At 45.9% G+C, this 27,510-nt stretch overlaps 3 protein-coding genes and 1 long non-coding RNA gene across 6 annotated transcripts; 2 read left to right on the forward strand and 2 right to left on the reverse strand.

The window, feature by feature from the left end:
• The first annotated feature begins 2,954 nt into the window (after positions 1-2,954).
• Positions 2,955-15,984, forward strand: LOC138186615 (MOXD1 homolog 1). 2 transcript variants are annotated; one of them, XM_069126657.1, is made up of 11 exons: positions 2,955-3,119; positions 3,163-4,183; positions 11,850-12,002; positions 12,888-13,061; positions 13,274-13,357; positions 13,800-13,989; positions 14,282-14,547; positions 14,636-15,054; positions 15,145-15,344; positions 15,435-15,565; positions 15,752-15,984. In XM_069126657.1, exons 2-11 carry the CDS (start codon positions 3,176-3,178, stop codon positions 15,908-15,910), a joined length of 2,784 nt encoding a protein of 927 aa, XP_068982758.1. In that variant the 5' UTR covers positions 2,955-3,119; positions 3,163-3,175; the 3' UTR covers positions 15,911-15,984. The 2 variants fall into 2 exon arrangements, with proteins under 2 accessions (XP_068982758.1, XP_068982757.1); XM_069126656.1 differs by having other exon boundaries at positions 2,955-4,183.
• Positions 11,911-15,250, reverse strand: LOC138186616 (uncharacterized). Its single transcript, XR_011174932.1, has 5 exons — positions 15,111-15,250; positions 14,791-15,050; positions 14,425-14,707; positions 12,097-12,171; positions 11,911-12,008 (listed from the first exon to the last, which is right to left on the reverse strand). It is a non-coding gene; the product is annotated as an uncharacterized LOC138186616 (long non-coding RNA).
• A 1,124-nt stretch (positions 15,985-17,108) lies between the features above and the next one.
• LOC138186614 (trichohyalin-like) lies at positions 17,109-20,722 on the forward strand. Its single transcript, XM_069126655.1, has 4 exons — positions 17,109-17,228; positions 17,308-17,472; positions 17,706-20,366; positions 20,449-20,722. Exons 2-4 carry the CDS (start codon positions 17,309-17,311, stop codon positions 20,486-20,488), a joined length of 2,865 nt encoding a protein of 954 aa, XP_068982756.1. The 5' UTR covers positions 17,109-17,228; position 17,308; the 3' UTR covers positions 20,489-20,722.
• A 69-nt stretch (positions 20,723-20,791) lies between these two features.
• On the reverse strand, positions 20,792-27,385 carry LOC138186613 (centrosomal protein of 162 kDa). Of its 2 annotated transcripts, none has more exons than XM_069126654.1 (6): positions 27,199-27,385; positions 26,720-26,995; positions 26,528-26,627; positions 22,921-26,441; positions 22,471-22,632; positions 20,792-22,392 (listed from the first exon to the last, which is right to left on the reverse strand). In XM_069126654.1, the coding sequence occupies exons 1-6, from the start codon at positions 27,235-27,237 to the stop codon at positions 22,168-22,170; spliced, it is 4,323 nt and encodes a 1,440-aa protein (XP_068982755.1). In that variant the 5' UTR covers positions 27,238-27,385; the 3' UTR covers positions 20,792-22,167. The 2 variants fall into 2 exon arrangements, with proteins under 2 accessions (XP_068982755.1, XP_068982754.1); XM_069126653.1 differs by having other exon boundaries at positions 22,909-26,441.
• Positions 27,386-27,510: the final 125 nt, after the last annotated feature.

A 27,510-nucleotide genomic window follows, 5' to 3' on the forward strand; every position in this document is an offset into this window, starting at 1 on the left:
ATAAAACGACCGACAATACGCATATACACATATACGTTAGATTAGATATTAAACATCGACTGCATATACCGGTTGTATTATCTCGTATACTCGATAATTTGTTGCGTCTATGCGTGTCTGACCAATCAAACGAAACGAAGAATCGAAACGCGAAGTAAAGAGTAACAAGTAAGAGAGCTGGGAAGAAACGTTTTATCCGGATTGCCGTTCGGATCGAACGAGCAAAATCTCGAAACGGATGGTTCGTTATTCAGAGGAATTCCCAGCTGGATTTAGACAAAGTTCGCATGCCAAGGCATCGGTCATACGCGTGCACGTACGTACCGTAAGCGTGAGACACGGCGCGTGCAAGACCGGAATAAATACTCTGAAATCATCGATCGTCCATTCGATCGAGGTTTTCCACGGTTAGCGCAACCTCGAGAAACGTAGAACGATGGGAACGGGGTCACGTAATTAGGATAAAATTATTTAAAAGCGTTAAACCGTGGCATCTGCCGATCGGTCGCTGAAACTCGAAAAAAAAGAAAAAGAAAAAAGAAAAAAGCAGATGGCGAGGACCCTCGAAGAGAAGGAAAGTTAGTTAAGCAGGTGCGTAGCTTGGCACGCGACAGGTGAACGTGGCGATCGCGCGTACCTTTCCCGGTGTATCTCAAGTTTTAAGGATCGACGATATCAGAGTGGAAGACAGAGTGGAAGGATGGAGAAACGGCGGTATGAACAGCGAGAAACTGAATGAAATGGTCGTTATCTGTAAGTTATCGATAGTAACTGTAAAAGGTTTCCGAGCGATTGTCGATGCGAATCTCAATGGGAAGAAAGAAACGAGCCGAGAATCGGCGATGGATCGAGCTTGTATCGCGAACAGAGGCGCGGAGGTCGCTTCTTATGCTCGGTACATATCGCGAGGCATCGGTTTTTCCCAGGACGACGAGATTTCCGACCCGATACCGCGTCTCCTTTCGTAAATAATCCACGTGGAGGACGACTCGGAGGAGTAAATTCGCCGGTGGAATACAAAATACAAAGTGGCAGCCGTTCATCCAACTTTAATTCTCTGTCGCGCGCGCTCAACAGCTCCTCGATTCTCCAAACTCTGATTCGTCTTGCGAAGCAGAGAGCATCCTCTCGTCGCCGGACAACGAGAATCCGCAATTTATCCTTATAGAAAACGAAAGGTTAGTTTTGGCAGGAATCCCGATCGATCCTCGGATTCCTGCGAACAAAGAAATAACGCGGTCAGAGTGGTGTCGCATCCTTTTTCGCATAAAGGAATTCCTCGTTACAATAAACGATACCTGACCGATAGAAATTCCGGGAAAACCGAAGACCGATTGCTCCATTGCTCCGCCGATTTCCCGCCCTTGAACGTCGAATCGAGGAGCATCGAGGAGCATCGAGGAGCCGCGAGGAAGAAAAGCGAAAGATCGGTTCCGTTGAAACCGCTTTCGGAGCGTTTCGATTCGTTCGACGATTCGATTTGCGTTTTCTTCGCAGCCAATTAGCTAATTGCTAGTTGTGCGTGTTATTTGGATCTAATTTAATTTACGTAGACGCGCCGGAGAATTAATGCGTAGGTAGTTTTCGCGACGAAGAGCGTGGAACCGATCCGACCAACGGACAAGATCGGTAACCCTTGCTTCTCTCGTGTCTTCTGTCGAGTATAAAGTTTCGATGTCAATGGCAGGAAATAGTAAGTTGATACAGTTGGCTTGGGACTCGCGTGCGCACGCTTTGCAAATCACAATGCCTTTTATACGCTCGTTGATAAGTAGACGAGCTATTTTAAATCGGCATCCGACATGACGTTAGCTGCTTACGGGACGAAGAAAAAGCGTTGCCCGACCGACGAGTATCAACGAATCAGATAGCGTACAATGCAGGATGTAACAACGATATCGCGATAGAAAAACGTCATCAGCGTAGAGATTGGAAACTCGGGAAATTTCTATGGGAACAGGGTGAGCACCACTGTAAAACAGAAGGGCGCGTGCCACGAGTTCACATCTGCCGCAGTTGTTTTCGCATCCCCCCGCCCCCCTCCCCGGTTTCTTTCTGGAACACCACCACCGATAAACGCGTCTCCGGTTTGAGAAAAAAGACTTCCGCAGGAAACAGTGGCAGACCTTGCCATCGCCATCTTCCCGTTTCCTGCCTCATCGACTCGAAAGAAATCGGCGGAAAGTAGTCGGCCGAAACTAATCGCTCGAAAGCAATAGCTGGAAAGCGATCGCTCGAAAGTTTCGAGCCGAAAGCCCTCGAACGGAAGGAAGAAGCCAGAAGGGCAACGTTTCTAGAAAAATGTCCGCTTTTACCGAAACTCGTCTTTACCGCTTCTTATCGCCGATAGAATAAACGTTTCTCGAGAAATCGTGCAGTCGTGGAGGAGGAGGAGGAGGAGGAGGAGGAGGAAGAAGAAGAGGAGAAGCTCCTTTTGCTTTCTCCCAGCGTCTTCTTAGCGTCTTAAGGCCGTCGTGGAAGCGTTTAAAGGCCGCCACACGCCATCGGTTCTGGCTGCGAACACGCGTACTTTGACGCGTTATCGCGGTCGCGGTCTTCCGCGATCCGCTGATCTGCCGGCGAACAAATTGGCGGAAAAAAGCGGAAACGCGATGCGAATTGGAAATTGAGAGAGTGTGGCTCGGCGAAGTTAGGAACGACGACAAGGGAAGGGGTCGGGAGAAGCGGTAGTACGGGCCTGAATAAGGGCCCCAGGAAGGGGACCGGCTCAGGTAAGCAGCTGCAAGCGTCCGCAGGGGCAACAGCAGCCGCGCGCTTAAATTAGTCCCGGCACAACTGTCGTTCGCGTAACACCAGAGCAACGAGAGAGAATTGTTCGGTCGTGCGTTTCGGAAGAGCGTGGTGACGAATTTTTGAAGAGAAACGGACGCCAGTGTTTGGATATGTCGGTGAATGCGAAGAACGTAGAACTTTGAAAGGGAGCTCGAATTTGAAAGCACTTTGGAAATTCGAAAGTTCGCGACTACGATCGATGATGTGGAGTCGCTAATTGGCTGAGTGAATTTGAACGAGAAGGAAGCCTCGTATGGGCGGGAGGTCGCGAAGAAACTAGAGGCGAAGATCGAGAGAGAACGTGGGCACTCGACGATCGTATGAAGGTTCACAGAGAGACGAGCGAACGAAGAAGAAGAAGAAGAAGAGGAAACGAAGGAAGATGCTGATACTTAGGCTAATCGCGGTGTCGAGCCTCTGCTGCATGGCCAGGTGCGATTTGTTGGATCTGTACGTGCAGCACATGGACGAGACCATGAGGACCTTGGCCTACAGGAACAGGCATCGTCCGAAGGACGTCGTATCCAGGATAAAGAGAAGTCTCGGAGAGGAGCAGGCGCTTCTCAGAGTAGGTACGTTGAAGAAACAACGGCTGGACGTGGATAAAGAGTGGTACGCGCGATGGAAGGCGAGAAGGAAGATCCCCTACAAGGAGGACGGGCTGGACTTTGCCAATTCGAGGGAAGAAAACCTGGAGCCGGATCAACACGAGTTGGTGAACAACACCGGTCGGATACTCGACGTCGCCGGAGAATCCGAAGAAACGACGACCGCGTCCACGCTGCGGATCAACGAAACCGCGAACGCGTTCGACATCGACGTCTCTAACGGAGAATCGACGCGGTCGTCCGGCAACGATACAGCACCGTTCGACGAACGGCCGATCGATGACGAGAATCCGACGGCGGAGTCTCGGGAGGACACCACTCGGACCGTAGATTTGCAGGACGACGTCGAAACAGACGAGAATTCTCAATTCGAGACGATGGAGGAGATCGGTGCCGGCGGAGCGAACAACCTCTTCGACGATCCTGTCTCGAAGAGAAGTCCAAAGTGGCGAGACAGTCGAGTTCCGAAGAAGTACATACCGCCGATGGACAAATTGGCGAAGCTGTTACGCGCGTCCAAGTACACCGGCGCCGAGGAGACGATAGACGATCGACCCCGAAGAAGCATCGAGCAACCGAGGTTCACCAGACGCGAGATACTCGACGACGACGGAGAAGTTATCCTCGAGTGGGATCCTTCGGACGAGCAGATGGTCACCTTCAAGGTGATCGCCAAGACCTTGGGATACGTCGGCATCGGATTCAACGAGAAAAACCACATGAAGGGAGCTGATATTCTGCTGGCTTGGGTGGACGATCACACGGGCACCGTCAATCTGCTGGTGAGTGCTGCCGCGTCCCGTCTCGATCATCGGTCATCGCCAAAGGTATTCGGACCTGTGATCGATCGTCTCCGATCTTCCTTTTACCCGTGTCCTCTCTTCCTTCGTCTCTTCCCGTAGCCTTTGCGCGATCGTGCTTCCAACGATCGATCGGCATAGCGAGACGGTGATTAGGACGCGTGAGAGAATAGTGGAGCGGCCAACGGGAAAGTCTGCGAACGTCGGCGCTAGCCGCGTGGGAAGAACTCGTTTTCTTCTTATCGGAACGCGATCCTAGATTTCTATTTTCGCCGCGCTTTCGAGACGGCGCTTCTGCGATCGATTAAACGGATCGTGTAAATCGTCGTCGCAAATACCGACAAGCGTTAAAAGCTTTCGTATCAGCCGTGTGAATCGAGAGCTGGCGAATGAAAGAGGAGTAGCGCAGGTGGAGAGGTATTCGAAAGGACGACGACGAACCGGAGGAGCAAGAGGAAGGCAAGAGAGGAAAGGTAAAAGGACGAGAGGGCAGGTAAAAAAGGAAGGGAAGAAACGAAAAGCTAGGAAATTAAAGGAAGATTAAGAGGGGGAGGTCGAAACAGCAGTCCGAAAGATCTGCGGAGCTGAGAGAAGGACGAGGAGAAAAAGAAGCAGCAAAAGGGGGTATCGCGAGCCGAGGTATCGGCCTCTCGCCTCTCCTCCGTCCCGTCCAAACCACCGAATCCTTCTGCGAAGGGATCCCCATGCTCGTGGTTTCGTTTTAGTCGCACGATCCGTATTAACGAGGTTCGTTTAATTAACGCGTCATGGGAGATCCCGGTCGAATACCTTCTCTCCTCGCGTAATCCGTAACAACCAACCTGGAAAAACCAACGAACACGATATTCGCCCTCTCGTAGGATTTTCGTTTCCGTTTCCATTTCTCTTTTCCCTTTGGATCGCGGCACGTGGTACCTTTGCTTCGGAAATAGCGTGACATCTACGCGCGAATTATCGATCGAAACGACTCTCTTACACGGACTTTGCTTGCTTTCTTGTAATTTCGAGTATCCCCATGCTCCGACGAACATTGGAGTTTCCATTCGGAGAACCACGCAACGAAGGGATTAAAAAGGAACTGGTTATCGAAACCTGCTCCACCCTTTTTTCTCCCTTTGCGCGCGGCTTCTTCGAATTCCTAATCTTTAATTAAATTTATATCCATTCTCCGAGGTGTGCTACAACGTTGGTTCAAACGCGGCCACCACGCGAACCTGCCCTCGCGATCTTCGAACAATCGAATCGAAGATCTCGAATCGAAGAATGGCCCGGTGAAAAACGCCGAAATTACCAGTGAAACGCAAACCAGCCGAGCGAAAATTTCTCGACGGAAAGGTGAAATTTCTCGGCTCCATTTACTCGATATTTATCCGCGAGGACCAAGGCTGACAAAGGGAGAAGAAACGGGCAAAACGCAGCCACGCAGGTGGGACGGACGCGGGAGTCCGAACGGCACGCCGTTGCTACAAAATTAACGAACGTGGTTCCGCCGGACGAGATAAAGTCGTGATAAATTTACGTCCGGCGAGGGCAGCGAGAGGCCTTTTTGTCCGCTCTCTCTCTCTCTCTCTCTCTCTCTTCCTCTCTTCGATTCGCCTTCTCTCGCCTCTTCCACCTCGACGAATTCGAAATCCACCGGCGAACCTGACCGCTTGTCAATTCCATGACTCGACGAATTTCGATGGGAATATCTGAAAACGAAGAAAGAATTAGACGAATAAACAAATTTCCCACACATCGACGCGCCACTATATCGCTCGTATATCGACAAAGTTTGGAGACAATGTAAAGAGGAATATACAAATTGTCGCGCGTTTATCGAATAACGCGCGACAATCACGGTAAATTGCGAGATAAATGTCGAAAACAGCCTTTATAACCTTATGATTTTCCTGTATTTTTCGATTTATAAAGGTGATATCTAGAGAGCTGTTAAAACATTCGCGGATATAGATGAAACGTTCGACGATACGAACGGACACCGATCGTATTAGCAAATTATCAGAGGCGATTTAGTCGGAGTTTATCGGCAACTTCTATCGGTCATCGAATATTTAAACAAATAATTTGCCGTTTGTTCGGACGAGAACCGTCTTTCACGCGGCAGATACAAAATGAAGCCCGCGTAAATTCGAATACGCCAACAGCCCGCAGGCAAATCGTGCCACAGGCAATGGTACACGGCCGATACGGAATACACGGATGCAGAAAGAGAAACACGTATACGCTGGGTACAGGCGGCAGGTGAAAGTGTGCGAAAGGTTGCGTGACTGAATACGTGACGAACACACGAGGAAGCACGAAGGTGTGTAAGAAGAGGCCCCTTCTCAGGGGGCATAGGTATGTCGTGTCCTGGCAGTTGGTTCCAAAGGGTCCCCCAGTCAAGGCCTCCAGACATCGGCGGGGGGAGGCTACGCGAATCTTTGAGCATCGTTGCGAAGAAAGACGAAGACCGGCGGTGCTGGCTGGCTCGAACGAGAATCGGCCGACGCGCGATACCTCTCGCCCCTCGAATCTTCGAACGCGTGTCGAGAAACGATGTTAAGTTTCTGCAATGCAACGATAAGAAAAAGCGAACGAACAAGCTACGAGAAACAGATCGAACCTGCTCTCTTTGCCTTCTAACTCTTAGAAATGGCGGATTTGCGGCAACACGGACACCGCAGCGGCTTTACATTTCCTTCGAATGGTATTTCCTTAGAAGAGAAGAGAAAGGAAAAGCTGCAGCTTTCGTTTACCGAGAAACAAAGGCCACGATAATTCCTCCTTTTACTTCGTCTTCTTATTACGTACTACGCGTATTAAGCTTCTGCTATTTCGAATTTCGTATAACGAACTTCGGTCGACTTTTGTTCGTCTCGTCTCCTCCTTGTATCGTACGTTGGAACGCAAACTGGAGAAAATTCGACAATTGCTAAATTATTCACCGCGAGCCACGGCATGTGCACGTACGACGATCACCATGGTAATTTATTAGAGACAGGGAAGCACGTTTCGCAAAGTGAATCTGAAACGCAGGTAATCTGCGATCCGTCCATCTCGCGGTGCAACAGGCTCAGCCTGAGACCAACTCGGTGCATAGACGGACGCACACATTCTCCTCTCTCCTCTTTCGCCGTGATCTTTTTCTCATTATCTTCGACATATCCTGCTCGTCTTTTTTCACCCGCCGCCAACCAGTTTTCGTTTGTTTCCGATCCAACTTCTTCGTCTTCGAGCTCTGCCGCTCCGCAGCTTTGTAAACCTGTATACGCAAATAAGACGAGAAAGTATCGGTGTTTCGTAATTATAGCCCCTCGTGATCACTCGAATCACCACGAATATGTCGTGTTACAATTGTTACGAGTTACAAATTACCGCTTGACTCCGGGAAAATGGGAAAATCGTAAAAATGGAAACCCAAGCCGAATCTCTAACGAGTAACTTGATCGATCGCAACCGATATCGTCGATTGACAGATTCTTATGCAAGAAAGCGCATCCAGGTTCAACAAATCGATGAAAAACTCGTTAAACTCGGAGAAAGTAGCCTCGAGGTACCACCTATCGTTTACAGTCATATTTCGTTGCCTTTGCGGCAGCTTGGTTTTACCGCTTTGTCTAGACCGAGAAGCGAATCGTCGCTCTACTCTCGCCGTCGAGTAGCCAAGTGGGATTTTAACCGAGCATATGGAGAATATTTTACGGATCGAACCTCCGCATATGACGCAATATGACGCAAACGTAAAGCAAAGTTCGTAGGTCATTCTCTTTTTGTCGCCGCTTTTCACCTCTTTCACGGTCAGCCCCTCTTCCAGCACGTGGCTGCCTTTCTTGCCACAGGCGATCGAAAGACACTTCGGAGCACGAATTTTCATGAAACTCGATTTGCCACCGGATTCGGGCTTCTTCAGCTCTTCGAGTTTATTCCAATTCCCCCTATAAACAAGATAAAAAATAGCTACATGATACTTTTCAGCTATCCGAGTGGCAATTAACTTGGAAAGATGATAAACCAGGCGAACAGATTCCAAGAAATCGGTATATTTCTCATTTTGTCTATTTTCATGGCTGGAAATCTGTTGCGACTGTGCGAGTGTCCAATCGATCGAATGATACAAACACGAATTCGGCATCGATCAACGGCAAGAACGAGAGAGAAGCGCAAAGATCGCCAAGATTTCCATGCACTCGCGAACATTCTCACCCCTGACAGTGTTTTCGTTCGCCGATTGTTATTATACGCGGATAGGCGCGTAAAGAGAACCACGACCAGCTATAACGCGTCATCGAGCGTAATTGCGCGTAACAGCGTGTTCTTGCCAAGACCAAGACACGCGAGAACCGGATCGGCTCGTACCGTGACTGCGACACGTTGCAAACTGGCTACTATACGTACCACGTACTTTACGAGAACGAATTCCGAACCTGTGCTACGGGAAAACTTTGCTCCATCTCGTTCCAGCTTTTAAGAGCTTTTTGTCTTTCGTTATTTCCCCGCTGTCAGTTTTTACGAGAATAAATTCCGAGTCAACGTCGCCAGCAAAGACTCGATTCGATGTCGTTCGATGGAATTTACAGAAGCTCTTTGCCTCTCGCGAGGAGTTTCCATCCGTTACCATTCTCGTGAGAAAGAATTCTGGACCAGTTAAACGGCGAAGCAGAAAACTCGAGACTTTTGCTATTCCGCGACGAATAGCGCTCTCTGACTCTGATGTTTCCATAAATATCTAGATACGATTACGATCCAAACCAAACTGGTTATGACATTTTCTTTAAAACGTAAAGCAGCGACCGAGGCAGAATCTGCCGTTTCTATATTTTTGCTTCAACTTTCTAAAGAGAATCGTCCAATTCTCTAATTAGCTAATTAGCTAATACCGCGAAACCGTATCCCAGCTTCAAATCGATCTCATCGAAATTGACTTATCCAACAACGATCACATTTTGATCGGCCGTACAAGCGTCACGCGTTCGAGGAAACTGTTTACTCGCGTTAACGAAGAGACGCGTCGTTGTTTCGCCAGCGATTAGGAAAGACGTCGATTTTGCCCGGTCTGTTCCGTTGATCGTGTCTGTTTAGAGACCGGTAGGTGGTTGTTCGCAGTTGCCTAAGAACGATAGGAAGGCCCTTTATCCCCGTCGAGGGACCGTCTTTGCGCTACCAGCTGCTGTTCTGCCAGGTGGTAAAAAGGAAGGAGAGCCACTATACGAAAAGGAAAGGTAACCGTCGCACAGCAACGGGGAGAGAGAAAGAACGAGGAGAAGCTGAAAGACGAGAGGGAAAGAAGGAGGAGAAAGCGAGACAGCGTAGAGGAGACGCGCAAGAGAGAAGCAAACGGAGGAACCGAGCACGCGGCTGGGTTTCTCGTTCGAGTATCGAAACGAGATGGAAAAGCCGTCGGAGGGAGAAAAGTATAGAGGGCGGTAAAAGTAAGAGTAAGTAAGAGTAAGAAGGACGGAGGGGAAAAAAGGGAAAGGAATATTGGTGAAACGGTGTGTGAAAGAAGAGGGAAGAAAGGGAGAGAAAAAGGAGGGAGGACTGTACGTCCAAAACACCTGGCAAGCATCGTCCTCCTAGTGGCGCCTCTTTTTCTTCGGAATTGCCGGCCCATGGGAACCAGCGTCGTCCTCCGCGGCACAACTCCTCCGGGGGCACAAAAGGGAACCGTTTCTTTTTTGCCACGCGTATATAGATCGGAAACTATTTCTCAAGATAGATCATCGTACGGATAAACGACGCCGATTCTTCGTTTCTGGTTCCCTCGTTCAGCTGGTTTGTCCGTTCAGCGAAACGCGTTTTTAACAAACATTCGTCGTTCGAGAATAAATGTAAGGCTCTTCGCGCCGTACTTTCCAACGTACCGAAACGTCCAAGTTTCTCGGAAGACTGCCACAGGAAACGCGAGTACCGATCCATGACGTCACATCCGCCGAATTAATTTTCCGCATCCACGCACGTGTGCCTCTTTTCCCACGCATCGGTGACTCGATTCGACTCTTTCGAAAGACTGGAATGGAATCAACTCTCATCCTTCGTTACGTTTTTCCTCCGCTCTGTCTAGTCGGATTACCGATCCATCGGTCCTGTGCATTCGCTGAAACGATCACCGTGATTTCAAGTACGAGCCAATAGCATATCGTACGATAGTGTACGCACAGAGCGATAGGAACGGCTGGCGAAATTATTCAAACGCCTTCGGAACGCCTCTAAAACACTTTATAGAAGCAGACGATCGTTATTAAGTCGTCGTCGTCGTCGTTGTCGTTGTTACAGCTCTAACGAGCTTTCCACATATTTTCTACAACACGCGCATGCATTTTTTTCGAGAAATTCACGCGCAAATAGTTAGACGTTCGATAGTACGCGTCGATGTCTTTCGATCTATACTCGGAGATCCTACTTTACAAATCGTTCGAGTGCCAGGTATTGGCACGAGCTTCTATCACCGTTTGCGTAATTTTCTTAATCGACGATCAAACCGTTCCGCCCGTTAAACACGGTCCACGTCGAAGAAGAAGAAGACGCTTTTCCTGTTCACCGACAGGCACGTATAAGTTACCGCAATTAAAACGTTGCAACGACGAGTCGATCCATCGAATCGAGAGACCGCCGCCGAGGAATCGCCGACTTTTTTTAATCACCGTCTAGCAATGCCGCGGACGACGCTACGTGCTAATTAGCCCGGCGACGATGAGAATATCCGGCTGCCATGAGAAAACCCCCGGCGAAACTCGTGAGAACGCGCTCTAACCCCGGAAAGCCCGCCCCAACGGCGAATCGTAGCCGCTAATAATTCTAATTAATCGGAAATCGGCAGGCGAGTTCGTTCGAATCCAAAGTAGTAGACGCTCGTAATCGATCGTTCGGATTCACGTTGACGCGTTCATCGTCGCTGAACGCGACAACGGAATCTCGCGATTTTAAACCGAGATTTTCAGAGTCCCTCTCCCTTAGCAGCTAACGCGTTTCATTTTCGCGGCATCAAATTTTTATAGACGCGGTCCGAACTACCGTTAAACGATACGTACGATATAACAATTAGCGTACAGCATCGACAACCATCTTACGAACGGTAAGCCACCGCGATCGAACGGCTGCGTTCTCTCTTCGCGTGGCCTGTTTCTTCTTTCTTTCGAGAGACGCGCCACTTTATTATCGCTTCCTCTTTGCACGTGCTCGTTACAAAATACGCAACGAGCGTGACGATGCTCGGCCAATTATTTCGATTCATTAAGAGCAGGAAGGGGACTTCCCTTCGGCCTCTTACAAACTTTACCGCCCAACCATAATCGGAATCCAACGGACCCAAACGCTCGCGGCCACCCTTCCGATTGTTGTCGGCGTCACGGCTGACGGTGTTGTTTCCTTCGAGCGCATCCGATGCATCGGAATGTCGTTAACTTAACGGAACGTCGCTTGAATCTGACAGGCCAATAAACGTCGTTACATCATCGATTATCGAGTACACATCGAAGAGTAAACGCGATTCCGCGGAGGAGCACCTCTGCAGAGAGTAAAGGAGAAAGTGCGGAAAGTGGAGAGGAACGAATCGAGCCTGACAAAAAGCTTCGATTCGTCGTCCGGTGTAAACACCTGGCGCTCACCTGACCCGATAAACCTCTCCGTCTCGTTCCATCGGCAAATCAAATTTCTTTTGGTTTTTCAGGACTCGCACGGGATCGATGGTCCAGAGGCGGCCCTGGTCACGGACACGTCGCAGGATGTCAAAGTATTGGGGGGCTCGCAAAACGAAACTCACACGAGCGTAATCTTCTCGCGAAACTGGCAGACCTGCGACCCTCAGGATCATCGGCTCACGGTAAGGCTGCAAGCACGAACAGCGCCACGATCTTACGATTTACCAGGCATGTCCTGACATTCGTCGATTTATCCTTTTCTTCCGCCGATCGTACCTCGTTTCTTTCTGCTATTCGTAGAAACGATACCCTTCCTTTACGTTATTTTCCTTGTCCTCGTTCGGAGCTACGCTACCTGGACACGAGTATACGGTTAATTAAAATCTAGACATTGGCAAGATTAAAAAATCCATCGGGTACCGATTAATTCGATTAATTTCGATAGCAACGATCGTACTCGAAACGATTGTATTCGAACGCAGAGACCGCTGCTTCGTCGGTCCGTCGTTCAAAGATATACGATCGTTGCGATCGAAACGCATCTCGACCAAGCAAATTCAGCGGTAAGCGGCAACGGGCACGGGGCTAAGGCGCTGATGTATATGGCGATATGGGAATAAAATCATATAAGTAGTAGAATAAGAGCGATTACAAGTGACGGGAGAACAAATTGTCCGATATTCGATTCCACCTGACGGAGCCTGGGAACTTGGAATAGCCGAGAAGATTTACAACGTAGAGACAAGAGCGTTGGTAGAATTCGCGGAGAGAGCCTCCATTCTTTTTCGATTTATGCCCGGCACGAAGGCAGCCCGCGACTTTAACAGGCCCTTAGACCACGGTACGTCGAATTCCCGCAGCGATATTTAGGCGTTTAGCATGCCGTCCGCGACCCTCGTGCGTCTCCTCCACGATTCCCATTCTCGATCCGCAGCGGGACTAACCAGCGTGCCGTCCAGCCCATTGAAATATTTCTCAACCAGCCTATTTCCCATATCCGAGCCTCCCTTCCAATTCCAAGCGCAGCAGAACCACTATGAAAAAGTAATTATCGCTCGCTATCGCAGGGAGACACGATTCGAGTCCTCTGGGCGCTTCATTCCAGCGATCCTGAGCTAAATACTGCTGTTTGGCCCGGTGACAAGCGCGGAGGTAGAGCTTTGAGACTCAAGACTGCGGCTCCTCATGCACCTCCCCGTCACACTCGGGATATCAAGCATTGGGACGTGAAATTGAATCAAGTAAGTGGAATCTGGCAATCGCGTTTAACTTACAATTGTATCAACGACAATTTCTCGTTAACTCTGTCCTCTCGACAAAGAAGAATTCTCGTACACAAGCGTTGCTACGCGGAAACGCTCAATGTGAAACGACCGATAGCTTAATTATCGATCGTTGCCGAGCAACGGAATGCCTGTATCGTGATTAATTGTGTGTTCTTCTTGATACATAGCCTCCGGTTTCAGACAGCGTAGACACCACCTATTGGTGCAAGATCTTCAAGGCACCTCACAAGGAGAAACACCATATGATCGGGGTAAGTAATTGAAATTCGTCGAAATTTATCGAAATACGTCTTCGTTTTGGAATAAATTTGGTGCGCGACGCGAGTACCGAGGAATGTCGTAAGGTTGGGCCTGATTCGTATGTGCTTCACGAATCACGGTCATCCGTGCCGGACATGGCACCGTGTCGATGGACGTCATTAGAATAAAGAAGGGCCTCGGAATGATGTCATTCCGTGGCCGAAACGTTGCCCGATTGCCAATTGCCAATCCGCTTGAGAAGATTTCTCGGCAGAAGAACACGCGGTTCGATCCGATATATTCCGAAACTGTCCCGTCACGCGATTGATTCTTCTGCTTCTTCGAATCCTCTCAACCGTATACAGTCATCGATATATCAGATACAAACATCAACTCTATAGGACGATACGCGCAAACATCGAGCAACGACCGACGTTCATCTTCTGATTTCAGTACACGCCACTCGTGGAAAAGGAGAACGAAGATTTGGTTCATCATATTATATTGTACGAGTGCGCCTCCACTTTGTCGATCTTGGGACAACACGCGAGAATCGTTGGAGCTCCGTGTTACAGTCCTACGATGCCGCGAGAATGGGAATCGTGCTTGCAGCCGGTGCTTGCCTGGGCACGTGGTAGTACAGGTACACTAGAGAACAGAGCATAAGATTTATTTGACAATTTCGATTATTTAACTCGCGAGTGCAGATTCAACAGTCGGTAATTTAGATAGAACGATCGAATCGAACGTTGGCAAAATCGAAAGTTTAAGAAAATCGGGCTGGGATATCCAAAATTCGTCTAGTTTTTCAACTATCGACAGCTCGTAAATTATCGTCTTTACCATTATCAGAAGCACAGCACGGATTAGTACAGAGATTACGTACAGTAGTAGCGAGATAGTACGGTATAGAGATACGATGTGTCTTGACACAGGTGAATGGCTTCCGGAACACGTCGGCATTCCCATCGCGGAACATCCCGAAGGCTCTTATTACATGTTAGAAGTGCACTATAATAATCCGGATATGAAGAAGGTGGTAGACAGCAGCGGAGTACGTCTACACTTGACTGCGAACCTACGTCCTCAGGAAGCGGGAATTCTCGTTGCTGGCGTGGCTGTTAGTCCTCTTCACCTGATTCCACCGAAACAAAAGGAATACGCCACGGCGGGTTACTGTACTCCTCATTGTACCAACACTGTGCGTAAACGCCGCTCTTTCGATAATTATAACACGCTTCTTCCATCCGTTCATTTCTAAACTTTTAAACTGCGAATTACCCTTACAGATGTTCCCCGAAGGCGGAGTGAACATCGTTTCGGTGGTCTTGCATTCTCACTTGGCCGGTCGTCGTTTGAGTCTGAAACACATTCGCCAAGGCAAAGAATTACCCAGGATAGTCGAGGATAACCACTTTGATTTCGAGTATCAACAGTCTCATACTCTCGAGAAGGAGGTGAAAGTCCTTCCAGGAGACGAATTGCTGGCTGAGTGTGTTTACGGCACGTTGGACAGGACGAAACCTACTTTGGGAGGATACGCAGCATCTCAGGAAATGTGTCTGGCCTTCGTGGTACATTATCCGAGAACACCACTCGCAGCTTGTTACAGTATGACGCCGGTGAAACATCTGTTCAAGACTCTCGGCGTGTACAGCTTCAAAGGCGTTACTATGGATCACCTGGAGAAGCTGTTCCTAACAACTAGGTAAGCAAACGGTAAAAGTTTGTGCGTACGATGCGCGCAGCGTATATTCTACATACCTTCTTATCTGTTACACGTTTGCTTGTTTCGCAGGACCGATGCCGTGACTATTCCTTCCACTGGTCAACAACAGCTTCCGATTTACCCTGCTACAAGGCCTAGCGAAGAAATAGACGAAGAACTTATAAGGGAGGCAAAGTCTGCCTTGATGGCTATGAGGGATTACACGGTGGAAAACGAGAACGATAACGTCTTCTCTCGGTTGATCATCGAAGAACCCGAGGAGTTCAGAGGTAAACGATACGAACGCCTATTCCCAGCAAACTGACGATCATCGTGACCGATAACTGATATAAGACTACGATGATCACGTGTCTCGATAGGTCGAACTTTGGCCGAACATATGCTGGCTCTACCCTGGACGGAGGAACTTCTTGCTAGATCCATCGAACAGAGTCTGTATCACGGCAGGCACATGACATTTTGCAGGAAGAGGGACGATAAGCTTGCTCTGGTACGTCCAATTTTTATCCCTTCTCATTCGATATCTCGGTGTACAAGCAACCTGTCTCTATTCTATAAAACATTCTTCAACGATATAATAGAATAGAATAAAATCCATCCATCCAAGCAGCGGTTTTCAAAGGTGAAATTTATGCTATTCGTCGATTTTAATCATCGATTAACATGTTCTTTGCAGCCGGCTGACATACAAACATTCCCAAACTACACAGCACTGCCAGAAACGAACGAAACCACGTGCAGCGAAATGGCAATGCTATCCAGTGCATCGAGGACCTTGTACCTTGACATCGTGCCGCTTCTCACGATTCTCGTTACGGCGATCGTTGTTTCCTAAAATTAAAGTCAAATACGTATTAGACGTTTGATTGTCCGTTGTTTGATCGTCGTTGATTCTACGGTCAAACGTATCCGTCTTATTCGACACTGTTCGAAACAGGCTAGAAACGAGCGATATCGTGCAACAATAATTTACGAGGCCGATATCTCTGCCTGCAGGGATAGATAGGGCAAGATTTTGGAAAAATTTTCACCGCCCAACATATGTGTGTGTACGTGTGTGTGTGTGTCTGTGTGTGCGTGCGTGCGTGCGTGTGCATGTTCGTGTGTATGTATGTGTACGTATATGTGTATACACACGCCCACACACGCACAAAAATATAATATAATATAATATATATGTATAATGTAATGTAATGTAATGTAAATATACCATCCACTTATTTATAAGGTATTCGCGCTACAAGCCTTTCCCCTCTATTTTATATGAATTTTGTATAAAAAAATAAATCAGTCTATAGAAACTGTAACATTGTGCGTATTATCATAGACTGCCATCCCTTTCATTAAAAAATTATTAGTAAAACCTACGACGAATACGAGCTAAAAAAAAAAAAAAAAAGTATAGTATAATTACAGTAGAGAGAAAGAAAAGGTTTTACGGAAATATTCTTACCGCTACAATGTACGGTGTGTCAGAAACCATAAAACTTCCAATTGAATACTTTCCATAACTTGCAGAGTTTCATAGATACGTGGCTACTTGCAACAATATGGACATTCGCAAATGCTTCGAGGAGTGATTTCACCGTTGTAAAACCGCTTGCTTATCGGAAGAAAAGATAATTTCGTTAATTAGTTGTATCGGTAGAGTGACGTAGTTGATGCAGAAATCGAAATTTTTCGGAATTTCCAAGCTGTCGAACATCCCCTGTCACTTAGAGTAAAGAGAGATTCAAACTGTTGGTGATCGATGTAGCGACTGCTTTGAAGCTCAGCCACAAGGCAACCGGGTAACCGATATATCAGCTACCACGCAGGTGTTCGGGCTCGCAATTTTCCAGATGGTTAACCAATTACGGAGGCGTCTGCGATAGTGCTCGACCCGATTTCATTCACGGTGATTTTCACCTATCGGGATACCCATGTCCCGCGAGGTCCCATGTGGTCGGTGCTGATAAGCATTGAATTGGACCGATATCGAATTGCGGCGGGTTTCTGCGAGTATAAAAGCTCGGCTCCTCGGAGCACAGGACATCAGTAGCTCTCTGGAGCTCTCTAAGAAAGAATACGAGGAGTCCTCCGAAGAAGACTTCGCTGGCCACTCCAAACGAAAAGCAACGGTACGAACCAGCTACTACGAAAACGAGAGTCAAGTAAGTAGGATGTAGATAAAATTGCGAGTATAAGTGTTTGAAACCTCTTTAAAGTTGAAGAATTTCTTTTGTCGTTAAGAATGCGGCGTACGAGGTACGTTGCATTGCCGGTACGAGCTTGGCAGTATGTCGGCCTTCTGGTGGTATCCCTCGCTTGCCTGACGCTAGGTCTCGTCTCCAGGGACAAGGAAGGCCGAGCAGGAAGCCTGGCGGGACCTGAATTGAAACATCAAGCTCCTCACGAGTAACGTATCGCTTACTAGAATTTTTGAAAAATCTACAATTTATCGTATTAGAGTCTTAAAAGTCAGCTTATTCGATCTTTACCTTGTTAGATTTGCAACTTAATTTATTAGAAATTTCGAATTTAGTTTATTCGAATCTTAGAACTTGGAGTTCGGTTTCTTACGATCGTAGCATCTAACTTATTAGAATCGTAAAACACACTGCGCCAAATCTGCGTCGTCTTCCTCGCAGAGTGGATGCCTGCCCGAACTCGAGCCCTTTCACCAAGATGCCTTCTTGCTCGAATTTCGAGCAAAACCAGACCAGGATTTCGAAGACGACCAAACAAACTAGAAACTACGGAATTTCCCTCGTACCAACCGATCTCAGAGTGTCCCGATCACGAAGCTTAGATCGTGCCTCCAGGATACGGTCTCGAACTCGAGCTGACTTTACGAGAACAATGGAGAGACAGGGCAGGCAGAGAAGCAACATCGAATACGATTCTAGACGTACTGTGGAACCGAGACATAGAATCCAAGATCGTACAAAACGCGTATCTGATTCTGCAAACCGACTGCAGATCGCTCGATCGCTCGACTCCAGAACTACGCAGGATCTTGCTGAACGAAGATTGCTCGAAAGGTCTACCGACACCGATAGGCGTCGTCGAGTAAATAGGCGAGCAATCGATTCTCAAGAACGTGAAAACCTTCGTGAACGCTCTATGGAACGACTGACTTTTAACGCCGATTCCCATCGAGAAAGGAACGAACCATCTCCGAGGAACGTGGATAGACGAAATCGTATCCAAACGACGATCAGACGCGACTCTAGACTGCATCGAGATCACAGATTTTTTACCAGAATGGAACAACGCGAAGCGACTGACGAACGACAAAGTGTTAGTCGATCGGATCGTCGTGCGAATGCGGGGACAAACGAACGACAACGACGTTCTTTCGTTACACCGTTAAGACGTTCCGTAGACAATTTCGATCGAGAGAGAAACAACAGACTGAACTTGGCTCGCGAACGACGCGAATCTTCGCCTGTCAGGGCATCTGAAATTACCAGCAATTACTCAAAGGAACGACGAGTTAGGGCTTTGTCCAACGATCGAAGATCAGAACCTCGGTCGTTCGTGGATTCTAGAAGAAACTCAGAAAAGCGATCTGCATCCGTCGAATCTGAAAACCGTGTAGAAGCTAGAGCCGATCCCAGACTCGCGGAACGGAGAGATAATCGTGTCGTTCGTCAACGTGTGGATCGTAGACTTAGCGAAGAAAGGGTTCACCGTCGTCTCGCAGACCAAACAGCTGAACGTCGACTCATGGAACGAAGAACCGACCGACGTCTCATGGAACAAAGAGTTGACCGACTCGTCGTGGAAAGGCGATCCACGCCCGTCGAATCTCGATTCCGCAAAGAAGCCAGAACCATCGACCAACGACACAGGGAAAGGCGACCCGCGTCTATCGAATCCCAGAACCGCGAAGAAGCTAGAGCTGATCGTCAACTTACGGGACGAGGAAATAACCGACTCGTCGTGGAAAGGCGATCCACATCCGTTGAATCACGATTCCGCAAAGAAGCCAGAACGATCGACCAACGACACAGGGAAAGGCGATCCGCGTCTATCGAATCTCAAAATCGTGAAGGAGCTACAGCTGATCGTCAACTTATGGAACGAGGAACTAACCGACGTCTCATGGAACAAAGGACTGACCGACTCGTCGTGGAAAGGCGATCCACGCCCGTCGAATCTCGATTCCGCAAAGAAGCCAGAACCATCGATCAACGACACAGAGAAAAGCGATCCTCGTCTATCGAATCCCAGAATCGTGAAGAAGTTAGAGCTGATCGTCAACTTATGGAACGAGGAACTAACCGACTCGTCGTGGAAAGGCGATCCACGCCCGTCGAATCTCGATTCCGCAAAGAAGCCAGAACCATCGATCAACGACACAGAGAAAAGCGATCCTCGTCTATCGAATCCCAGAATCGTGAAGAAGTTAGAGCTGATCGTCAACTTATGGAACGAGGAACTAACCGACTCGTCGTGGAAAGGCGAACCACACCCGTTGAATCACGATTCCGCAAAGAAGCCAGAACCATCGACCAACGACACAGGGAAAGGCGATCCGCGTCTATCGAATCTCAAAATCGTGAAGAAGCTAGAGCTGATCGGCAACTTGTGGAACGAAGAACCAACGCACGACTCATTGAACAAAGGGCTGATCGACGACGACTGGCCGTGGAAAGGCGATCCACGTCCATCGAATCTCGAACCCGCGGAGAAACCGGAACTGATCGTCGACTTATGAGACAAAGAGCCGATCGTCAACTCGTGGAACGTGGTCTCACAGGGCAGAGAATCGATCGGCGAGACTTGAACTCAAGACGATCGGTACGACAGACACTCGACACCGATAGATCTCAAGAAACCGGCACTATGCTTGCTCGTCTTGGAAATGACATTCGCTCTAGCCAGAAGGGACAAAGATTTGCTGACAAAGCACGCGCAGCCCTGGCAATTTCTCCAGATAGATCTATAAACGATATCGGACGATCTCGCTCCGTGGAAAGGGATATTCGCTCTGCGGATAGAGATTCTCGTTCTCGAAGCCAATCGATCCAAGATTCAACCGTTCTTCGAAGACGAGACCGATCTCAACAACGGATTTCCAGGATCCCTGCCAATGCACGTTCCTTAACGGTACGAGAGAAAAGTGAAGCACGCGGCAATGATTTCGTGCCCAGGATGAAGATTTTAGGCGCCGCGGACTTCCTAAAACAACGAAATTCCATGAATTACACGTTTACGTTTGAAATTATCCGTCAGGCACTCACAATTGGACTTTGTACGATGTACGGATTATCCATTTTCTACGGGAAACGCTCTTTCATTAGGTAAGCAAATACCGTATTTGTAGCCTAATTAAAACAGAAATATATATTAATGATATTAATAGAATACGACCGTTTGTTACAGAAACCTCGTGAGACAGGGACCGCAATTTACTGTATGGTAGATTCTTATCCTATGGAAAAACAACGATCCGCTACTTCCAAGACCTGCTTTTAGTCATTGTTCTAGTGTAATTTTTCCTTCCACTATACTATACTATGTACTTGCTATGTACTTAACGAAAAAACTGTATATTGGTGTACAGCTGATAAAAGTAACCTGCGTAGAGACAGAAATTTGTCGCATGTATTTAAAAAGATATATTTTATCTGAATAAACTGTTCAAATGAAAGTGAAACATCGTGTACTCGCTATGAATATTTTCCTGAAACGGCTCTCCCATCGCACATCGCACACATACGGTACAGTAGCACAAGCATACATCGTACTAAAAAAATATTAAGTTAAAAAGTAGAAATATCAAGTAGAGAAAAGTCAAAGAGAAGAGAAGTGATTTATTAAAGTCATAATCTCATGGTTTGTACATTACGGCTTAGAAGTAATTATAAAAAAATTCAGTGATTTTCACATTATATTTCACATAATATCCAGTCTTGAAGAAGTAACCGTAGTACTCAGTGTAATTATAACAATTTGATAAAAACAGGTACAAAACAGACAAAAGCAAACAATTGTATTCTACGATCATCCTGTAACAAAGTCGTTTAACATCGTTACGTCTAGGACACGTCGAATTTGTGCGATATGCGTGTGCTTAGTTAGTCGCGAGAGCATAGAGTGTCAACTGTGATTGCTAAAACGTTTAATGAATATTTCTAAAGTGTATATAAATATACGTACTATACAAGTGGACGACTCGATTATAGATGGATTCGTTGATGGCGAAGAACGAGTGTGAATATAAATAGGAAATAAATACAATTCAATACGACGCTTAGCATATCCTGAAAAAGCCTCGTGTAAAAAATTAACTTCTATGCGACTTTGGAAGAGATCTCTTGTTTTCCCAAGACGTTTCCCCTACGTTTATATGGTCTATCTATTCGAATTCCAGAACGTCGACAAGTAAGAAGGCTAAAGCTAGTTCCCAATTGGAAGCAGTCACAGGTTCTTTTCTTTCCTCAACAATCGTTAAATCTACGTTATTAGATAAATAAAAAGTCTGCTTTTAGTAAATATAGATCAAAATATCTCTATGTTCTCATTTGATATTTCACTATTAGTTTTATTACTCCGACTGTGGACGTTGTCCATGCGTAATACACGCACAATGGCAAGAAGGAACGTCGACGAGAAGTTACGATAAAACTGTAACTTCGTTATTTGTCCGTCTCTCTTTCTTCCTTCCTTCCTTCCTTCCTTCCTTCTTTTTCTTTTCTTTTTTCTTCTTCTAACTTTGGCAGTGATCGCAGTCGATCATTACGCGCGAGCTTCCCCAGAATCGATATGATTTCACTAAATATCCGCATCTTGTGACGCAAGAATAACTAAATATACTGCAGACGCGATCACGAACAACTGATCGTGTCGCGTTCCTGGCAAGGTCGATAAAAAAAAAGCACCGACCAAACCTTTTTGGCTGTACTTTCGCTCACGTATGTAATAAAGTGCCTAACAACGTGATAGCTTCTCCTAACAAATACCTATGATTCGTTTCAGTACAGATACGAAGATACGAATTATCACAATGCCCGATATCGAATCGAGAAATTGCAATCCGTCGATTTCTCGATATTTCATGAGCACCACTTTACACGCATATCTAATCTAGTTCGTCTAGAATCAATGAACATTGGCGATCTCTTGAAGCATTCCAAGAATATGATCAAGCTCTTGTCGGAAATAGCACAATTGTCGATTTTTACCCTTCTCGTTTTTACAGTCTTTGCACTGGGTTCTATTTCTTAGCAAATCGCGCACTAAACTCTGCAACGTCATCTCGCGGCTTTCGTGTCGTTGTTGGAGAATCGTTATCTTATCCTGCAACAGCTGCAGCTGTTCTGTACTCTGAAACAGAGAGGGTTCGATTATTGCGAAGAGATGCATAAAATGAATGCTGAGCAACGCCTATCTCTTATTACATACCGGTGTTGATAAGTACTTCACTTTTTCGTTCAACGTTTTCACTTTATTCTCCAAATGCTGCCGTTCAGCCTTCAGAACAATCACCTGTTCCTTGTAGTCTCTAAGCTTCTCAATTTGCTGCTTCAAATGAGTTATCACAGCTACTTGAGTATTTATCTGGCCCTGTTAACAGAAACAGAGCTTTTATCGATCAGATTGGTCACAGAAAGGTGACAAGAGTACTACGTGCAAACGCTTTATCATGCTAATCCAACGGGTAGACCACGGACTTTTACGCGTTTATCGCAAGCCAAAAAAATACACACGACGAACATGTTCAGTAGGCGAATTAAATTTTTCCCTTGGTTCCGTTTCTTCGACCGATACCATAAATATATTCGCATTCTACTAATAAACAAACGAGAAAGCGAAATAAACACTGCACGTAATACTACGAACCTGTAACTTTACCACTTTAGAATCTCCGAATTTCACGCTATACTCCTTCAACAAAGTGGCCATCTCGCGTTCATGTTCCTCTTGCAAGAGGTTCAGATCGTGAAGCCGTTTGTTCTTTAAAGCCATGAAATCCTTATTCATCTTGCTTAGTTCCTCTTTCAGAATATCATTCTCATCGGCCAATCTCTTCACCAGATTACTATCTCCGTTCTCGGTGTACTGCATGGGATCGTAAAGCTTTTGTACGGAAGCGGACAATCGTTGAGCGTTTGTGTCAGACACGTGGCCATTTTCATAGACGTTCGAATTCTGATCGTTCCCTTCGATACACCTCAAAGTCAGCAACTTGGAATCCGACGATACCATGCCGCGATTCCTCTCAAAGTTCATAGTCTTCGCGGATCTTCTATCGTTCAACAACTTCTCTCTCTCCTTCTGCAGTCTTGCGTTCGTCTTTTGTAAATCTTGCGATTCTTTCGTCAGCTTCGAAATCGTTTTATCTTTGTTCGCGAGTTCCAGTTTCAATCCACGTATCGTGGCCATCAGATAAGCGTCCTCTTTAGAATTCTGACATTTCAAACTACCTTTCACAGAAGATTTTCCAATGTCTTTCTTCCCCACATCTTCCTTCTCGAATGAGCCTGCCCTCTCCTCCCTCCTAATAGTCTCCACACTCTTGTTCTCTACAGGTTTCGATGCAGTCTGCGTAAACATATCATTGCATATCTTACGATTCTTCGCGCTAGCCTCCAACAGTTTGCCGTCCAATTCCATTACTTGACTAGTATACTTCTCCCTCATATCCGAGAACTTCCTCTGGAATTCCACCATTTTCTCTTGAGCTAAATCATCTTTCGCTTTAATTTCATTTTCCAGGCTCGCGATCCTATCTTCTAACAGCTTAACCTTCTCGGCACCGACCTTTTCCTGTTCAGAATTCGCCGTCAATATTAGAGCAGATACCGAATCAGGATTCTTCCTCTTAAGTATCCTCTCCATTTCACGAACTTGTCTGTTCAAGTCCGTAATCTTTTTGCTATCGAGAATCACTTGGTCCTTCAATTTCTGTGTCAACTGTTTCTCACGTTCCACATGACTCTTAGATATTTGCAGTTTCTCCAGCAAATTACCTTCCTTCACTCTCAATTCTAACAATTCTTTCTCCAACGGCAGAACGTTTTGTTGCATCTTGTCGAACTCTTGCTTCACTATTCGTAATTGTTCCGTTTTAGAGCTTAGTTTTACCGTCAAGTCCTCCACTTGCTTCTTCAGTTGCAGCTCTGCCGTGGTCATTGCTTGTAATCGATCCGTGATAAAGTCATTCTTCGTTCTCAACTGTTCCTTAAACATCTCCAATTCGTCGTTCAAAAGACTATTCTGTTGAATCAGATCTTCGTTTTTCAAGGCGTAGTCTGCGTTCTTATCTCGCAGCTCGGAAACTTCGAGATTCAGTTTCAGAGTCTCTTCCTCGAGATCCTTAACTCTATCCGCAAGTTCCTGTATCTTACCAGATTCTAATGCTGTACTCTTTTGCTTTTGCAGCTGTTTCATTTCTTCTTGCATTTCCTTCGTACCTTGCATCAACTTTTTGTTTTCCGTTTCGTAAGCCCGAATTAAATCCTCTTGCCTCTCTAGTTCCTTTTCTAGAAGCACGATCTTCGTATCTTTCTTTGGCTGTGATTCTGAGCGTTTCTCGTTTAACGAAAGCTCGTCTACCTTCGCCTTTAGAACCATGTTCTGCTTCTTTAACGCGAACAGTTCTTCCTCGAACGATATACGCATACTGTCCATTTCATTCTTGTGCATTTTCACTTCTGACTCCAGCTGCTGTTTCAAAAGACCGTTCTTATGCCTTTCTTCGCGACATAATAACTCCCAATTTGTTTTTGTTACATGTTGTTTCGTGTCACCGCCGGCCATCGTCTTTGCCTGACTGTCCGGTGATTTAGTAGCTTGGTACGATTTGTACGTGGAAGACAAAGTGAGATTGGAACCAGTCTTAACGGAATTTTTCTTTGGCTTTGAAGTTATGGCCTTGGTCTTGGGCGGAATTTTCGTGATCGGTTTAACCGTAGGCTGCAATTTTGGCTTCGACGTTGGCGATCGTCTGATCAAGGTGTTGCTAGGTTTCTTCGCTGCATCCGAAGGTTTGCTTACTCTTAGATTTTCTACAGAACTTCTAAATGACAGTGGCTTACAAATCTGGTCGTAACTCTTAGACTTGGAAAACTTTAATTCTTTCTTTTGCGTTTTATTACTCGACGCGCTAGACGGATGACTGACTTTGCGTTCTACACTGCTACGTTCACAAGTTGGAACATTAACGTTAAATTTAATCTCGGAACTTGAGATCGTTTTATGTACGGTTGCTTTTGATTCGTCTGTGGGTTCTTTGCTTTGTTGCGTTGTATCTTCCGTCGACTTTTCGGCTAATAACTTCGGGATTGCATCCGCGAATAATTCTAATCTCGGTGTCAGATCAACGGTATACAGTTCTTCCTTAGAATTGAACACTTTTTTGTTGTCCTTTGTCGCAGCTACGTTTCTAGGAGATACTTGATCCGTTCTCTCAGATACTTCCTCACGCTCATTCTTACCGCTATTATTAACGTTCTGAGATTCTTTTTGTTCACCACTATGGTCACTCGTGTCCGTTCCGATAATTTCATTTGTCCGAGGTAGTTCCTTCTCCAATATATCGGAAATTTCCTTCTCGGGAAATTCAGGACTTTTGTCATTCGTAGTTTCCCCATCCAAAATGCATAATTTTCTGTCTGTAGGCTTTGAATCGGACTGCTTTGATTCTTGTTCCTTTTTATTAGACTGTCCTTGCAAGAGTTTCAAAAAATGGGAAAAATCTTCCTGTCCAAAACTTGAACTACCTGACATACCACCCTCCGCTTTTTCCTTGGACTTTCTCAGCAAATCTTCAAAAAAATCCTTATCTACATCCGTTATTTCTTTTTGCAAGTTATCTTTATCCGACTCCAGTTTTCTTGTACTTTTTAATTCCTCCGACTTGGAATGTCTTTCAATAGGATCGTCTAAATCAGAACTGCTCGACACCTCTACTTTCTGCTCTTCAAATTTTCTTCTCTGAAGTTCTAAAGATTTCGGAGCTTTCAGACCGTTCAAATTTTCGTATATAACCTCAAATCCAGGACTACCGTCTCTCTTCTTTTCATTCTTTGGACTCTTTTTGATTTTCTCAGTCTCTTTGTGCACCTCCTCCTCTATTAGTTGAAATATATCAGCTTCTAATTGTCTAACCCTGCTAAAGCTTTCTATATCTTCCGGAATATTCTCAGGTACTAAAGTATCAGATTTTGATCCGCTTTTAGATAGACTATTACTATTTTTTCTTACGAGTTTCTCAGCCTCCTCTAATAGTTCTTCCACCGATTTCTCCTCCTCTGTAGGATTTTTGGCAGAGTTGCGAGACTTTGAACGATCCGTAGCTGAATTAGGACTAAGAGCCCCAGCTATCTTACTCATTTCTTCTAAAATACTACCTATATCCTCATCGGTTGCATCTGCATGAAACAACGAAAATTCTAATTCAGCTGCGCTTAGAAACTTGTACAAAAATTCCACCATTTGTTCGGCTTTCGCTACTTACTTTCAAAATCAGAGGGATATTTATCGAATGCAGCAGAAGCCAGAATGTCACACAAGGTATCGTCCCTGTCTTTCATCTCGACTTCGCTCTTATGCATAGCCTGTGCAGAATAAAAGAACAAATTATAGATTAATTACATCTTATCGGTCATGTAAATATGTATTCTACAATTGATACGATAATCGTAATTACTTTGCACATCTTCTCCTTTTCAAGAAATTCTTTCATCGAGGAACTAACATCTGGGGAAGGGGATGGAGATTGCTTTGTTTTCACGTCTATTGGAACAGCACGAGAAATATCCAGCCAAGTATCTGGCTTCTTCAACCACCATTTCTCCTCTTTGTGCTTATCTTCCGGCTCTGATCTTTTAACAACCACCTTAGGTTTTTCTTTTATTCTAATTGAATTTTCACCTACGCTAAGGCTAATGGACGTACCCAGAGTATCATCTTCGGTCGAAATCAACTGTCGATGAATTAAAAATGCATACAATCTTAATTAATGCAAGCAGATACAAAACTTGACGTATTCTAGTCTCTTAGTTTGAATATATTACATTAACTGGCACGAATTTACTGATAAATCATCCAAAACGACTAAACCGTAAAACGCCTTTTGGAAAGTAAAATAGGTTATGATAACTACAGAGAAGTATTCTAAACACTTACATCCTCATAATGAGGGGACTTCTGAGGGTTCGAAGACATTCGGATTTTTCACTAATAACACCTCTGAAGAATATAATCCAAATAATAAATCATCTTTTCGAAGTCGTTTGACACTTGGCGTACTTTTTGTTTGTTTGATAATTTTAATTCGCTCGATGGTCTTCTCGTAGCGACCTCACCTATCCAATAACGTAAAGTACATTTTAAATTTCAAAACGTCAAAAAGAGAGAGAGAGAGAGAGAGAGAGAGAGGATAAATATGCAACGATTATACAATGAAATAAATAGTTAAAGGAGATAACAGGATAGCAA

This window comes from Bombus flavifrons, chromosome 14 (genome assembly GCF_040668555.2).
Source record: "Bombus flavifrons isolate JBK064 chromosome 14, iyBomFlav1_principal, whole genome shotgun sequence".
Classification (NCBI taxonomy): Eukaryota; Metazoa; Arthropoda; class Insecta; order Hymenoptera; family Apidae; genus Bombus; species Bombus flavifrons.